General features: G+C 43.5%; 1 protein-coding gene across 1 annotated transcript in view; it reads right to left on the bottom strand.

Moving 5' to 3' along the window:
* ercc5 (excision repair cross-complementation group 5) overlaps positions 1-16,273 on the bottom strand; it is a 287,038-nt gene that overhangs the window by 14,181 nt on the left and 256,584 nt on the right. Inside the window, exons 20-23 of the mRNA XM_070891281.1 lie at positions 13,713-14,783; positions 11,636-11,937; positions 9,282-9,554; positions 5,690-5,903 (exon numbers count right to left, since the gene is read on the bottom strand). Of these exons, the coding sequence (XP_070747382.1) occupies positions 5,690-5,903; positions 9,282-9,554; positions 11,636-11,937; positions 13,713-14,783 (1,860 nt within the window). The remainder of the gene's footprint in view (positions 1-5,689; positions 5,904-9,281; positions 9,555-11,635; positions 11,938-13,712; positions 14,784-16,273) is intronic.

Here is a 16,273-nt window from a genome sequence, read left to right as displayed (position 1 = left end):
TCTATCCACATCAGAACATTACCCCCAATACCATGTGCTTTGATTTTGCACACCAATCTCTTGTGTGGGACCTTGCTAAAAGCCTTTTGAAAGTCCAAATACACCACACCCACTGGTTCTCCCTTGTCCGCTCTACTAGTTACAACCTCAAAAAATTCCAGAAGATTTGTCGAGCATGATTTCCCTTTCATAAATCCATGCTGACTTGGACCGATCCTGTCACTGCTTTCCAAATGCGCTGCTATTTCGTCTTTAATAATTGATTCCAACATTTTCCCCACTACTGATGTCAGCTAACCCGGTCTATAATTACCCGTTTCCTCTCCCTCCTTTTTTAAAAAGTGGTGTTACATTAGCTACCCTCCAGTCAATAGGAACTGATCCAGAGTCGATCGACTGTTGGAAAATGACCCCCAATGCATCCACTATTTCTAAGGCCACTTCCTTAAGTACTCTGGAATGCAGACTATCAGGTCCCAGGGATTTATCGGCCTTCAATCCAATCAATTTCCGTAACACAATTTCCCGCTTTATAAGGATATCCTTCAGTTCCTCCTTCTCACAAGGCCCTCGGTCCCCTAGTATTTCCGAAAGGTTATTTGTGTCTTCCTTCGTGAAAACAGAACCAAAGTATTTGTTTAACTGTTCCGTCATTTCTTTGTTCCCCATTATAAATTCACCTGAATCTGACTGCAAGGGACCTAAGTTTGTCTTCACTAATCTTTTTCTCGTCACATATCTATAGAAGCTTTTGCAGTCAGTTTTTATGTTCCCAGCAAGCTTCCTCTCATACTCTATTTTTCCCCTCCTAAGTAAACCCTTTGTCCTCCTCTGCTGTATTACAAAATTTTCCCAGTCCTCGGGTTTGCTGCTTTTTCTGGCCAATTTATATGCCTCTTCCTTGGATTTAACACTATCCTTAATTTCCCATGTTAGCCACGGTTGAGCCACCTTCTCCGTTTTATTTTTACTCCAGACAGGGATGTACAATTGCTGAAGTTCATCCATGTGATCTTTAAATGTTTGCCATTGCCTATCCACCGTCAACCCTTTAAGTATCACTCGCCAGTCTATTCTAGCCAATTCACGTCTCATACCATCGAAGTTACCGTTCCCCAAGTTCAGGACCCTAGTCTCTGAATTAACTGTGTCACTCTCCACCTTAATAAAGAATTCTACCATATTATGGTCACTCTTCCCCAAGGGGCCTCGCACAATAAGATTGATAATTAGCCCTTTCTCGTTACACATCACCCAGTCTAGGATGGCTAGCCCCCTAGTTGGTTCCTCGACATATTGGTCTAGAAAACCATCCCTAATACACTCCAGGAAATCCTCCTCCACCGCACTGCAGCCAGTTTGGTTAGCCCAGTCAATATGTAGATTAAAGTCGCTCAAGATAACTGCTGTACTTTTATTGGACGTATTCCTAATTTCTTGTTTGATACTGTCCCCATACTTATTACTACTGTTTGGTGGTCTGTACACAACTCCCACTAGCGTTTTCTGCCCTTTGATATTCTGTAGCTTTACCCATACCGATTCCACATCATCCATGCTAATGTCCTTCCTTACTATTGCATTAATTTCCTCTTTAACCAGTATCCCTGACTACTATGTGCACGGGAAGTGTATCCAGCTGCAGCTCCTGACAGACTGCATTGCGGCATTGGAGCTGCGCATGGATTCACTCTGGAGCATCCGCGATGCTGAGGATGTCGTGAATAGCACATTTAGTGAGTTGATCACACCGCAGGTAAAGTTTACACAGGCAAATAGGGAATGGGTGACCATCAGGCAAAGCAGTTGAAGGAAGGTAGTGCAGGGGTCCCCTGCGGTCATCTACCTCCAAAACAGATATACCACCTTTGGGTACTGCTGGGGGAGATGGCCAATCAGGGGAAGACAGCAGCAGCCAAGTTCATGGCACCATGGGCGGCTCTGCTGCGCAGGAGGGCAGGAAAAATAGTGGGAGAGCTATAGTGGTAGGGGATTCTATTGTAAGGGGAATAGATAGATTTCTGTGACGGCAAACGAGACTCCAGGATGGTATGTTGCCTCCCTGCTGCAAGGGTCAAGGATGCGTCCTAGCGGCTGCAGGGCATTCTGGAGGGGGAAGGTGAACAGCCAGTTGTTGTGGTGCATAAACGTACCAACGATATAGGTAAAAATGAGGTCCTACAAGCTGAATTTAGGGAGCTAGGAGTTAAAAGGTAGTAATCTCAGGATTGCTACCAGTGTCACGTGCTAGTCAGAGTAGAAATAGCAGGATAGTTAAAATGAATGCGTGGCTTGATGAATAGTGCAAGAGGGAGGGATTCAAATTCCTGGGACATTGGAACCGGTTCTGGGGGTGGTGGGACCAGTACAAACCGGACGGTCAGCACCTGGGCAGGACTGCAATCAATGTCCTAGGTGGAGTGTTTGCTAGTGCTGTTGGGGAGGATTTAAATTAATAGGGCAGGGAGATAGGAACCTATGCAGGGAGACAGAGGGAAGTAAAATGGCATCAGAAGCAAAAGGTACAAAGGAGAAAAGTAAAGTAAAAGTGGACGACAGAAAACCAAAAGGTAAAAATCAAAAAGGGTCACGTTACAACATTATTCTAACAGGACAAAGAGTGTTAAAAAAACAAGCCTGAAGGCTGTGTCTCAATGCGAGGAGCATTCATAATAAGGTAGATGAATTAACTGTGCAGATAGCTGTTAACGGATATGATGTAATTGGGATTACGGAGACATGGCTCCAGGGTGACCAAGGCTGGGAATTCAACATCCAGGGGTATTCAATATTCAGGAAAGATAGACTGACAGGAAAAGGAGGTGGGGTAGCGTGGCTGGTTAAAGAGGAGATTAACGCAATAGTAAGGAAGGACATTAGCGTGGAAGAGGTGGAATCTGTATGGGTAGAGCTGCGGAACACCAAAGGGCAGAAAATGCTAGTGGGAGTTGTGTACAGACCACCAAACAGTCATAGTGAGATTGGGAATGGCAACAAACAGGAAATTAGGGATGTGTGCAATAAAGGTACCGCAGTTATCATGGGTGACTTTAATCTACATATAAATTGGGCTAAACAAACTGGTAGCAATACGGTGGAGGAGGATTTCCTGGCGTGTATAAGGGATGGTTTTCTAGACCAATATGTCAAGGAACCAACTAGAGAGCTGGCCATCCTAGACTGGGTGTTGTGTAATGAGAGAGGACTAATTAGCAATCTTGTTGTGCGAGGCCCCTTGGGGAAGAGTGACCATAATATGGTAGAATTCTTCATTAAAATGGAGAGTGACACAGTTAATTCAGAGACTAGAGTCCTGAACTTAAAGAAAGGTAACGTCGACGGTATGAGACGTGATTTGGCTAGGATAGACTGGCGAATGATACTTAAAGGGTTGACAGTGGATAGACAATGGCAGACATTTAAAGATCACATGGATGAACTTCGACAACTGTACATCCCTATCTGGCGTAAAAATAAAACGGGGAAGGTGGCTCAACCATGCCTTCCAAGTGAAATTAGGGACAGTGTTAAATCCAAGGAAGAGGCATATAAATTGGCCAGAAAAAGCAGCAAACCTGAGGACTGGGAGAAATTTAGAACTCAGCAGAGGAGGACAAAGGTTTTAATTAGGAGGTGGAAAATAGAATATGAGAGTAAGCTTGCAGGGAACATAAAAACTGACTGCAAAAGCTTCTACAGACACGTGAAGAGAAAAAGATTAGTGAAGACAAATGTAGGTCGCCTACAGTCAGAATCAGGTAAATTTATAATGGGGAACAAAGAAATGGCAGACCAATTGAACAAATACTTGGGTTCTGTCTTCACTAAGGAAGACACAAATAACCTTCCGGAAATACTAGGGAACCGAGGGTCTATCGAGGAGGAGGAATTAAAGGAAATCCTTATTAGTCAGCAAATTGTGTTAGGGAAATTGATGGGATTGAAGGCCAATAAATCCCCAGGGTCTGATAGTCTGCATCCCAGAGTACTTAAGGAAGTGGCCCAAGAAATAGTGGATGCATTGGTGATCATTTTCCAACAGTCTTATCGACTCTGGATCAGTTCCTATGGACTGGAGGGTAGCTAATGTAACACCATTTTTAAAAAAAGGAGGGAAAGAGAAAACAGGGAATTATAGACCTGACATCAGTGGTGGGGAAAATGTTGGAATCAATTATTAAAGATGTAATAGCAGCGCATTTGGAAAGCAGTGACAGGATCGGTCCAAGTCAGCATGGATTTATGAAAGGGAAATCCTGCTTGACAAATCTTCTACAATTTTTTGAGGATTTACCTAGTAGAGTGGACAAGGGGGAGCCAGTGGATGTGGTATATTTAGACTTTCAAAAAGCTTTTGACAAGGTCCCACACAAGAGATTAGTGTACAAAATGAAAGCACATGGTATTAGGGGCAATGTACTGACGTGGATAGAGAACTGGTTGGCAGACAGGAAGCAAAGAGTAGGAATAAACGGGTCCTTTTCAGAATGGCAGGCAGTGACTGGTGGGGTACCGCAAGGTTCAGTGCTGGGACTCCAGCCATTTACAATATACATTAATGATTTAGACGAAGGAATTGAATGTAATATCTCCAGGTTTGCAGATGACACTAAGCTGGGTGGCAGTGTGAGCTGTGTGGAGGATGCTAACAGGCTGCTGGGTGACTTGGACAGGTTTGATGAGTGGGCAAATTCATGGCTTTTGCGGTATAATGTAGATAAATGTGAGGTTGTCCACTTTGGTGGTAAAAACAGGAAGGCAGAATATTATCTGACAGATTAGTAAAAGGGGAGGTACAACAAGACCTGGGTGTCATGGTACATCAGTCATTGAAAGTTTCGCATACAGATACAGCAGGCGGTGAAGACGGCAAATGGCATGTTGGCCTTCATAGCGAGAGGATTTGAGTATAGGAGCAGGGAGGTCTTCCAACAGTTGTACAGGGCCTTGGTGAGGCCACACCTGGAGTATTGTGTGCAATTTTGGTCTCCTAATCTGAGGAAGGACATTCTTGCTATTGAGGGAGTGCAGCGAAGGTTCACCAGACTGATTCCAGGGATGGCAGGACTGACATATGAAGAAAGACTGGATTGACTAGGCTTATATTCAATGGAATTGAGAAGAATGAGAGGGGATTTCATAGAAACATATAAAATTCTGACATGATTGAACAGGTTAGAGGCAGGAAGAATGTTCCCGATGGTGGGGAAGTCCAGAACCAGGGGTCTAAGGATAAGGGGTAAGCCATTTAGGACCGAGATGAGGAGAAACCTCTTCACTCAGAGAGAGTTGTTAACCTGTGGAATTCTTTACCACAGAAAGTTGTTGAGGCCAGTTCGTTAAGATATATTCAAAAGGGAGTTAGATGTGGCCCTAATGGCTAAAAGGATCAAGGGGCATGGAGAGAAAGCAGGAATGGGGTACTGAAGTGCATGATCAGTCATGATCATATTGAATGGCAGTGCAGACTCGAAGGGCCGAATGGCCTACTCCTGCACCTATTTTCTATGTTTCTATGTTTACCCCCACATCCCCACCCCCATATAATGGAGGCAAAACATCTGGGGCAGGGGCAGGAAACACAGGCAAAGAGAGAAAAAGATTCAGGAAAATTCCTCTCAGACCCACTCAAGCAATTGAAACCCGGAGCTTCATTTTACACTGAATAATTTACAAAAATCTTGCTTACCCAATTGGTTATGAATGTGGATGTACTGATAATATTCCGCATACTTGTTTTGATTGAAGAAATTCTTATACACGTGACGTGCTCCAAACAGCCAAATGTCACTGTCGTCAGTGATAGTCCCACTGGTCTGATCGGTCAGATCCAGGTAAGCACATTGTGCTTCTGCCTCCATGGGAGCAACAATATAAGGAATACCAAAAAGTCGCAACAACTCCTGTAAAACAGGACACAGCCAACTTTGCCGTAAGCACTAATTAAAGCTTTACAATAGCTGAAAGGTTGAAAACAGCCATCATAAAAGCCCACACTGCCACTGTAGGAAGTTTCTGGCATAAAACGTTCAACTTCACGTCACTGTAAAATATAGGTCATAACTGGCATTTGCAATTTCTAAGCATTTTGGTGCAGCAAATTTCAGTGATACTTGCCTAGATTTTGTTGGTTGTAATGACGACGAAACTGTCAGCATTCGCCATCATTACTCTATGAAACTGACAGCAACTTCTGGAGTCTGCACATGAGCAGTCAAACATGGAAATCTTGAAGTTGCTGTCAGTGATTCCCTGCTCCTCCACAGGATGCGCTGTTGAAGTCCTTGCCGATGGAAAGCAATTAGAAATCACCGAATTGACGTGAACTTTCACTTTTTATGCTCTATTCTCGCTGTAAAAACCCTTGAAAAAGTTAAGCCTTGTTGAATGAGGTGTAAATCAGTTTTTAAATGGCATATCAAGTCATAATTACTGCTGAACAACCTCTTTCTGGCCCTGAAAAACTAATTTTATATTTGTGGAATATAATTTTCTCCATTCCATGATTAAAAACTCCATAGAGTTTAAAATAATAAAAATTATTTTTTTTAAAGTTTATATTTCAGCTTCTATATTAATCCCATCTGTATGTCCTAATCTTTATTTTGCTTTCTGTAAAATTATAAAAAGTGAATAATAAATTGTTACTTCCTGGTTTGCTGTCTGTGAGAATTCCTCAAAGTGATTTGCTACTTAGCCTGCTTGATGACATCACTGTTGCTGGATGCCAGAGATCCCCAAGAGTTGGTGCCAGAATGAAATTAATATTGGAAAGGTGAAACCTGCTAACAGTTTGTGGACAGCTTTCTTCATGGTCAGCAGCAACTGCTGTCACTTTGCCGCTGACTGAAAATTCCGGGCCATTATCATCACTTCATACTCTGAAAACCAGAAAACCCACTCTGAAGTGTGAAGGTGTTTTAAAAAACAACATCAATAATTACTGAAAATAATTACTGTTGTTTTCGCTTTAAATTTCCTATATTTTTTTCAATTAAAAAGATTAGAAGCAGGTAAATTCAGAGTGGGGAAGGAAGATTACACTTTCTGGGTAGAAATCTGGATTAAATTTAACATTTGCAAAATTCAAGAAAAAGCATTTTCTACCAGTACATAGTTTAATACCTTTTTCTTCATTTTATTTTGTGTGTAAAAATACATTTGAAAAAAAAATTAAGGTGAAGAGTTTTTTTTAAATGAAGACACACGGATTTTAAATTAATAATCCACTAAAGTGAAAGGGCATTTGAATCCAGTTAGTCTTGAATTAGGTTGAGTTAGTACTGGCGGTTGCCTGGTTGTAAATACAAGCGACATACAGCAGAAATGCAAAGGCCCGTATTTTACTGTACCAATAACAGCGAGGCTATTAGTACTCGCCATCATTACAGGGTAAAACTGGTAGCAACTTCTGGCGCCCACATATGTACAGTTAAATGAGGAATGTCAATGATACCCTGCTCCTCCACAGACTGCGTTGTTGCAGTGTTTGCCGATGTAATCTGCACAGAAATCATTGTTATGGCGTGAGCTTGGGCTAACTGCTCACTATTCTTGCTCAGATAAAAAAAGTTAGAGCTTGTAGAATCAGGAGTTACACGTGTTTTTAAACAGCGTAACAATTGATATATACTGAACAACCCTGATAATAATTTTGTTTTTAAGTTTTTCTGTTTTTATATTTAAATGTTTCTCTATGAATCCCATGTGTATGGCCTAATCTTTATTTCACTTCCTATTCAATAATTTAAAAAGGTATTTTTATTTTACTTCATTCTTATTTTTACTGAAAAAGTTGGCAAACTGTAACTGGTGAGGTGCCACAGGGATCAGTGCTGGGGCCTCAACTATTTACAATCTATATTAATGACTTGGATGAAGGAACCGAGTATAATGTAGCCAAGTTTGCTGATGATACAAAGATGAGTGGGAAAGCAAGTTGTGAGGAGGACACAAAAAATCTGCAAAGGGATATTGACAGGCTAAGTGAGTGGGCAAACATTTGGCAGATGGAGCATAATATGGGAAAAATGTGAGGTTATCCACTTTGGCAGGAAAAATAAAAAAACTAATTATTACTTAAATAGAGAGAGATTACAAAATGCTGCAGTACAGAGGGACCTGGGGGTCCTTGTGCATGAAACACAAAAAGTTAGTATGCAGGTACAGTAAGTAAACAGGAAGGCAAATGGAATGTTGGCCTTTATTGCAAGGGGGATGGAGTATAAAAGCAGGGAAGTCCTGCTACAACTGTACAGGGTATTGGTGAGACCACACCTACGTACAGTCTTGGTCTCCTTATTTAAGGAGGGATATACTTGCATTGGAGGCAGTTCAGAGAAGGTTCACTAGGCTGATTCCTGAGATGAAAGAGTTGACATGAAGAAAGGTTGAGCAGGTTGGGCCTATACTCATTGGCATTTAGAAGAATGAGAGCTGATCTTATTGAAGCATACAAGATACTGAGGAGGCTCGACAAGGTAGGTGCAGAGAGGATGTTTCTACTCGTGAGGGAATCTAGAACTAGGGGGCATAGTTTACGAATAAGGGGTCACCCATTTAGAACTGAGATGAGGAGAAATTTCTTCTCAGAGGGTCGTAAATCTGTGGAATTCTCTGCCCCAGAGAGCTGTGGAAGCTGGGCCATTGAATATATTTAAGGTGGAGATCGACAGATTTTTGAGTGATAAGGAGTGAAGGGTTCTGGGGAGTGGGCAGGGAAGTGGAGCTGAGCCCAAGATCAGAACAGCCATGATCCTATTGAATGGCGGAGCAGGCTCGACAGGCCAATGGCCTACACCTGCTCCTATTTCTTATGTTCTTATGTACTTACTTCTCTGTGTGTGTCTCAGTGAAAATTCTTCAATCTGATTGACTGACCAGCCTCCCTGCTTCTTAACCTACTCACCGACACCACAGATCCCCTGTAAAGGGCGCTGAATTCAAACATGCGCCCGAGGAGTGGATATCTCCGCTGACAAGCCCACTAAAAGTCTGTGGGCAACTGCATATGATATGAATGGTGAAAGACGTTCCTTCGCCGCTCACAACAAAATCCGTGCCATTGTGTTCAGGAGATGGAGAAGCCGAGGAGGGACTTCAAGTAAACAGCAGAGAAGCAGCACAGAATGTAGAATTCTATTTTGGTTGGTTCTATTAGTCTAACAAAGAAAGCAAGTCTATTTGAGCTCAAATATCTATTTAACATTATGAAAGCAACATCTATTATTCAATTTATGAATTAGATTCATCACTAGTGCATCATAAGGCTATTGTTTTACCTGACTGTCCGAGTACATCTGTCCTGTGACAGTGGCAGCAATACGCTCCTGCTGTTGCTTCCGAGATTGTAGTCCAGACTGCTCGACAAACAAGTTATCCTCTAGATCCTCTATTTCACCCTGTAATATACAAGAAACATTAAAAAAAAGTATGGAATCAATAGAAATAATAGTGTGTATTTTCAATATCAGAGTTCCGATTAGTCCCCTTGGATGACAAGACCAGATTTCTGATTGGTCCCCTTGGAGGATAAGACATACCCAGCAGCTTGTCTAGAATGTGTAATTAGATCCAGCCTGCCTAAGTAATCAAGTACTTTGCAAAGTGTAATTTGATCCATTCATTCTGACTGCCAGGCTCCAGATAGAACGCTCAGAACTGCTTTCAGAGAACAGACAGGGCAGACCCTCGTGGGTTAGGACCCCCCCACCCCCCCCAAGTTCCTGACCTTCTGCCCCCCCCCCACCCCCCAAAACCAGATTCCTGACCTTCTCCACCCCTAACAAGGTGCTGATCTTGCACCCCCCCCCCCACCGAGTTCCTGACCTCCTCCCTCTGCCCAAGTTCCTGACGCCCTCTGGGGCCTTGCGCGGGTCCGGAATGTTAACAAGTTTATTGGGTATGAAGTGAATAGCGACAGTGTCATGACTTCCGGATTTCGTCCAGTCCAATAATGTCACTTGCCGCACGTGCGCAGGGCTTTCAGAGAAATCAAACAGGTCTAGAGAAAGGAGAGGGAGAATGTGATGCAGGTGTAAAGGGGGTGAGATTGGAAAAATGTGATCTACATCTAACATAGGGGGGGGGGGGGGTTCATCTTCATCACGTTCTTGCTCTCATTCTTCCCTACCCCCTCCTTTAGACCTGAAACAGATTCTTTCCCCCATCCCCAGTGTTCACTCTGTGCTCCCCCCACCCAAAGTTCCTGAACTCCTCCCCTCCCCCTCTTTCGATCCTCTCTCCCCCCCCATCCCATCCGATTCTCTCTCCCTCCCCCCCCACCAATTCTCTTTCTTCCCCCCACCCCCGATCTTCTCTCCCTCATCCCCCCCCCCACCCACCCCTTCTTCCCGATCTTCTCTCCCTCCTCCTCCCCACCCCCCATCCCCATCCCCTTGATCCTCTCTCCCTCCAGCTTCTTTGAGGTACACACCGATGATGGCCGTGGGCAGGCAGTTAACCTGCACTCAAGCCTCTGGCCTCTGAAACTAATTGGCAAGAGAGAGTTGCATGAGAGTGGCCGAGAGATGACCATGTCTCTGATTTTGTCTGACCATTGAAGGGAGACAGCTGACCTCTGCTTGCTACCTTCTAGGAGTAATACAGCTGAAATCAGAAACACAGACCAGTTTGGGACAGGGTCTACATCTTACCATTACATGTCTTTTGTTACTTCATGTCAGCATACTTATATGGTCCTCCAGCCAATTGCGACCCTTATGAGCCACTGTTGTTGCCCTGGTCCAGGACCATGTTTCTCAGCCTTGACAATGATGCTAACTACTCTATTGCTGCAGCAAGTGGCTGAATACTCAAAAAGCTGCACAAAACATTTGAGGCCATTCTATTGGCCTATCAGCCTATGATAACATGCCAATATAATGTCCTCTCTATTGCATTGGCCACTCACATGGACTCCTTGATAAACAGAATGGTTTGTAATGTTTTGTTCATGTTTGATAAAACCCTTCCAGAAACAATTCATTATGAATAGTACACTAATCTTCTCAATTATACACAAAATTATTTATATTATATGGAATTATTTTTGAGGGGTGTATAAATACATGTACTTTCTCTCCAATTTGCCTCTTACATTTCCCTGTATTACCTACTTTCTCCACCCAAGACAACAGTTAGACACTTGGTACTACAGCACCGTATCTAAGCTACAAGCTACCTGCAGCAAGTTGCTTCATGGATCCTTGCTCCCAATCAAGAGGCATCTGAGAATTGGGGGTGGGGGAAGAGAAAGAGAAAGAAAGAGAAAAAAAAAGAGATCGCGAGAGAGAGGGGGGGGAGGAGGAGGGGGAGAGAGACGAAAGAACTTGCATTTATATAGCACCTTGCCCAACCTCAGGACATCCCAGGGCACTTTAAAGCCAATTAAATACATTCGAAGTGTAGTCACTGTTGTAATGTAGGGAAATGCGGCAGATAATTTGCACACAGCAATGACCAATTAAACTGTTTTAATGATGTTGGTTGAGGGATAACTATTGGCTAAGACAACTCTCTTGCTCTTCTTCGAATAGTGCTGTGGGATCTTGTGTGTCCACCTGAGGGACCTCAGTTTAATGACCACAGTCAGTTTTTGAACAAAATAAAAACATGAAGGTTAGTTCAGCTTTACCAGATCTAGATCACTCCACTCATCTGTTGTGGCTCCTCCCACATTTGTCTGTTTGTGCTGATCCGCCTCCACTTCCATTCTCTGTTGATCAGCTTTCTTAACTTCTTCCATTTGATCATGGATAAAAGTCTGTGATTGTTTTTCGGCAACTCTCTGTATAGTTTCTGAAAAAACTTGCACATTACCACTAGGCGTTGGTGTGGATTCAGTTGCAGGTGTCAAGTGTGTGAAGATATCAGGAGGAAAGAAGTCATTGTGTAGGTCCACCTTATTGGGGTCAATAATAACTTCAATGAAGCTACCTGAACATCAAAACAAAGATATCGATTTAGACATATAGAGGGAGAAATTGAAAAAAAAATCATATTAATCGAGCCCAATAGAGTTCACATACTGGGCCCAAGTTTCCACAAGAAAAAAAACGTGCGCCCCTCCGAGCTGGGTGCCCGTTTTTCGCGCCTAGAAAAATCCTCGGTATTCTCCACCTACCTGTAGGTCCTCTGGCCCTCGGCGCAGCCAGCACGAGCTGTGGGGGGAGCGGAGCCAGGTCCCGGCGCTGAAAGCAGTGCCGGGACCTCTGCATATGCGCGCTACAGTCGGCACGCAAGTGCAGTAGCTCCAGGCGCCGAACTGTGTGGGAGGGGCCCGAAGCACGCAGCCCCTAGCCCTGGCCCAATGGCCTCACTGGGGCTGCGTGAATGAGGCTCCTCCCACGGCCAGCTCCTGCTCCTCGCCCTGACAAGACCCGACACCCGCTCCCCCACGCCGACCAGACCCGACCCGACACCCGCTCCCCCCCCCGCCGACCAGACCCGACCCGACACCCGCTCCCCCCACCCACCTGCCGACCAGACCCGACCCGACACCCGCTCCCCCCACCCACCTGCCGACCAGACCCGACCCGACACCCGCTCCCCTCCCCCACCCCGACCCGACAACCGCTCCTCCCCCCCCAACTGACCCGACCCGCGCTCCTGTTCCCCGACCCGACCCCCGGACTAGATCCGATCCGACCTTTCCCTTCCCCACCCCCCCCCCCACCTCTCTCTCTCCCCCCACCCCCCCCGTTCTCTTCTCTTCTCTTCTCTTCTCTTCTCTTCTCTTCTCTTCTCTTCTCTTCTCTTCTCTTCTCTTCTCTTCTCTTCTCTTCTCTTCTCTTCTCTTCCCGCTCAGCGGCACGAACGGCTGCAGAATTCTCCCTGGCTGAAGCACTTTCACACAGGTAGGAAGATGGTTTATTTAATCTTTTCTTGGCTTATAAATGTTTATTCAGGTTGGATTTATTTGTATAATATTTGTAGAAGTAGAAATAAGGATTTATTGTCGAATTTAATGAATTCCCTTCCCCCCCACCTCGTTCTGGACGCCTAATTTGTAACCTGCGCCTGATTTTTTAATGTGTAGAACAGGTTTTTTCAGTTCTACAAAAATCTTCACTGGCTCCATTCTACTTTAGTTTGGAGTACATTTTCACTGTGGAAACTTTCAAATCAGGCGTCAGTGGCCGGACACGCCCCCTTTTGAAGAAAAAATTCTGTTCTAAACTAGAACTGTTCTACCTGACTAGAACTGCAGAAAAAAAAATGTGGAGAATTACGATTTCTAAAATAGTCCGTTCTCCACCAGTTGCTCCTAAAAATCAGGCACAAATCATGTGGAAACTTGGGCTCACTGTATTAAAGTACTTTTTGGAAGTTGAACACAGTGTAATTTGTTTCACTGCAATGAGGCACCTCTGGAATAGCAAAAGCTGGAAATAAGGGTTCCTGGTAGGTTGGTTAAATTATTTACCACCTATCCACTATAAATACCCAATGTATAAAAGTAATTTTTAAAAAATACAATGGAAATGCCCCACCATCACTGCAATACTCAAGGTGGGCACTGACCCATCACTGGCGTAAATTATCACTCAGCTCCATGGAAGAGCGTATCAAATTAAAATTTCAATGAAAATGCTGAGAGCTTATAATAATTTCTTATTGACATAACAAATCATCTTATTTTTGGCCCTGCTGTCCTACACAATAGCCTTTGGCCTTTTATTTAGATTTCTCAATTTAAAAAAAATCATTACCCTCAGAATCACTTCCACTTTCATCCTTGGCACACATTTTCTGATGACCAACAGTTTCTTCGACTGAACCTTGCTTTTCTTTTGAAAAATTTAAACTCTTCAGATCTACCTCTCCTTTCATCTTTGTGTGTGGGAGCAGTTTTACACCATCAACAGGCTGGATGCCCACAGCAACACCAGAAAATGAAGGTAGTTCCATGTTTGGAATGGCTCCATTGTTTGTATTGCTATTTTCTGCAAATGTAACTGTTTCAAGTGGATGAATATATTTCCTGCTGTTAAGGATTATTCCTCCATCATCTTCTGAATGCATTTTGACATGATCTTCATGTTCCTTCAGAGTTTCAGAAGTTTGAAAATATAACTGTTCAATTTTCTGTTTGTTATTAATTACTTCGGCTATATCTGCTGTAGCAACGTTGATATTTTGTTCTGCTGCATTGACTGAAAGGATGAAGGAACTTTCATCTGATGCAGGAAATTTCTCTTGCATATCGCAACTTTGAACAGTTCTGGATATTATCAGTTTCTTTTGGGTAGTCTTTGGATTGAAAGATATTTTGAGAAGCTGGTTTTCACTGTCAAACACTTCTTGACCTTCATGCTCATCATTTGAGCTGCAGCTCCTAACCATTTGTTTTCTACTATTATTAGATTCATTCTCACTATCCCCTTTAACATCATCTGTCATTTCATTATCTTTTAAAGCTTGCTGAATGGCTTGATCAGTCCTTGGTGACAAATTTAAACTTCTGGTAGCAATATTAGCTGAATACAGAGTGCTGCCATGCTCAAGAGAAAACAATTTATCTTCTCCAGATTCCTTTTCCTCATCGGAGCTACTTTCTAACATGGCTACCTGTATGGCAATCATAGTCCGTGGGGAAGGAGGGGCAGCAGTAGCAGCACCATCATTCTCAGCTCTGGCTGCTCTTGCTGTCGGAGGAGATGGTGGACTTGTATCTTTAAAGGGCTCCCAACCAGTGTTTGAGGCAGTCGAATTAGTCATTTTCTCTGGTGTAGTATTTTGTCGATTCTTCTCTGTATCTTCACTGTTTTTTGATTGCATCCCTGAAAGTTAAATGAATATTGTAATTTATGGAAATTCTTCTGGCATACAGATTTGTTGAAATTGGAAGAATTATTCAGTTCAAGTAATCATTCATGCACATTATTGTTTATACAATGTCTGTCATTATAATGAAGGATATTTATTGTATTTAGAAACATAGACATAGAAAATAGGTGCAGGAGTAGGCCATTCGGCCCTTCAAGCCTGCACCGCCATTCAATGAGTTCATGGCTGAACATGCAACTTCAGTACCCCATTTCTGCTTTCTCGCCATACCCCTTGATCCCCCTAGTAGTAAGGACTACATCTAACTCATTTTTGAATATATTTAGTAAATTGGCCTCAACAACTTTCTGTGGTAGAGAATTTCACAGGTTCACCACTCTCTGGGTGAAGAAGTTTCTCCTCAACTCGTTCCTAAATGGCTTACCCCTTATCCTTAGACCGTGACCCCTGGTTTCCCAACATTGGGAACATTCTTCCTGCATCTAACCTGTCTAAACCCGTCAGAATTTTAAACGTTTCTATGAGATCCCCTCTCATTCTTCTGAACTCCAGTGAATACAAGCCCAGTTGATCCAGTCTTTCTTGATTTGTCAGTCCCGCCATCCCGGGAATCAGTCTGGTGAACCTTCGCTGCACTCCCTCAATAGCAAGAATGTCCTTCCTCAAGTTAGGAGACCAAAACTGTACACAATACTCCAGGTGTGGCCTCACCAAGGTCCTGTACAACTGTAGCAACACCTCCCTGCCCCTGTACTCAAATCCCCTCGCTATGAAGGCCAACATGCCATTTGCTTTCTTAACCGCCTGCTGTACCTGCATGCTAATCTTCAATGACTGATGTACCATGACACCCAGGTCTCGTTGCACCTCCCCTTTTCCTAATCTGTCACCATTCAGATAATAGTCTCTCTGTTTTTACAACCAAAGTGGATAACCTCACATTTATCCACATTATACTTCATCTGCCATGCATTTGCCCACTCACCTATCCTATCCAAGTCACTCTGCAGCCTCATAGCATCCTCCTCGCAGCTCACACTGCCACCCAACTTAGTGTCAGCCACAAATTTGGAGATACTACATTTAATCCCCTCGTCTAAATCATTAATGTACAATGTATACAGCTGGGGCCCCAGCACAGAACCTTGCGGTACCCCACTAGTCACTGCCTGCCATTCTGAAAAGTCCCCATTTACTCCTACTCTTTGCTTCCTGTCTGCCAACCAGTTCTCAATCCACGTCAGCTCACTACCCCCAATCCCATGTGCTTTAACTTTGCACATTAATCTCTTGTGTGGGACCTTGTCGAAAGCCTTCGAAGCCTTTATGGAGCTTCGACCAATCTCAATCAGATGGTTAGCTCTGCCATAGCTTGGGGTTATTGAAGATAAAACTCCTAAAAAACTGTTAAACCAAGCAAAAAGTTGTTAGTTTTGATTTTCTGCTGCTCATTGCCATATCTGGTTTTAGTTGTTGATTGACA

The sequence above is a fragment of the Pristiophorus japonicus genome, chromosome 10 (genome assembly GCF_044704955.1).
Source record: "Pristiophorus japonicus isolate sPriJap1 chromosome 10, sPriJap1.hap1, whole genome shotgun sequence".
NCBI classification, from domain to species: Eukaryota; Metazoa; Chordata; class Chondrichthyes; family Pristiophoridae; genus Pristiophorus; species Pristiophorus japonicus.
Note: the sequence above shows the minus strand (reverse complement) of the source record. Positions and strands in the feature narration are given on the sequence as shown.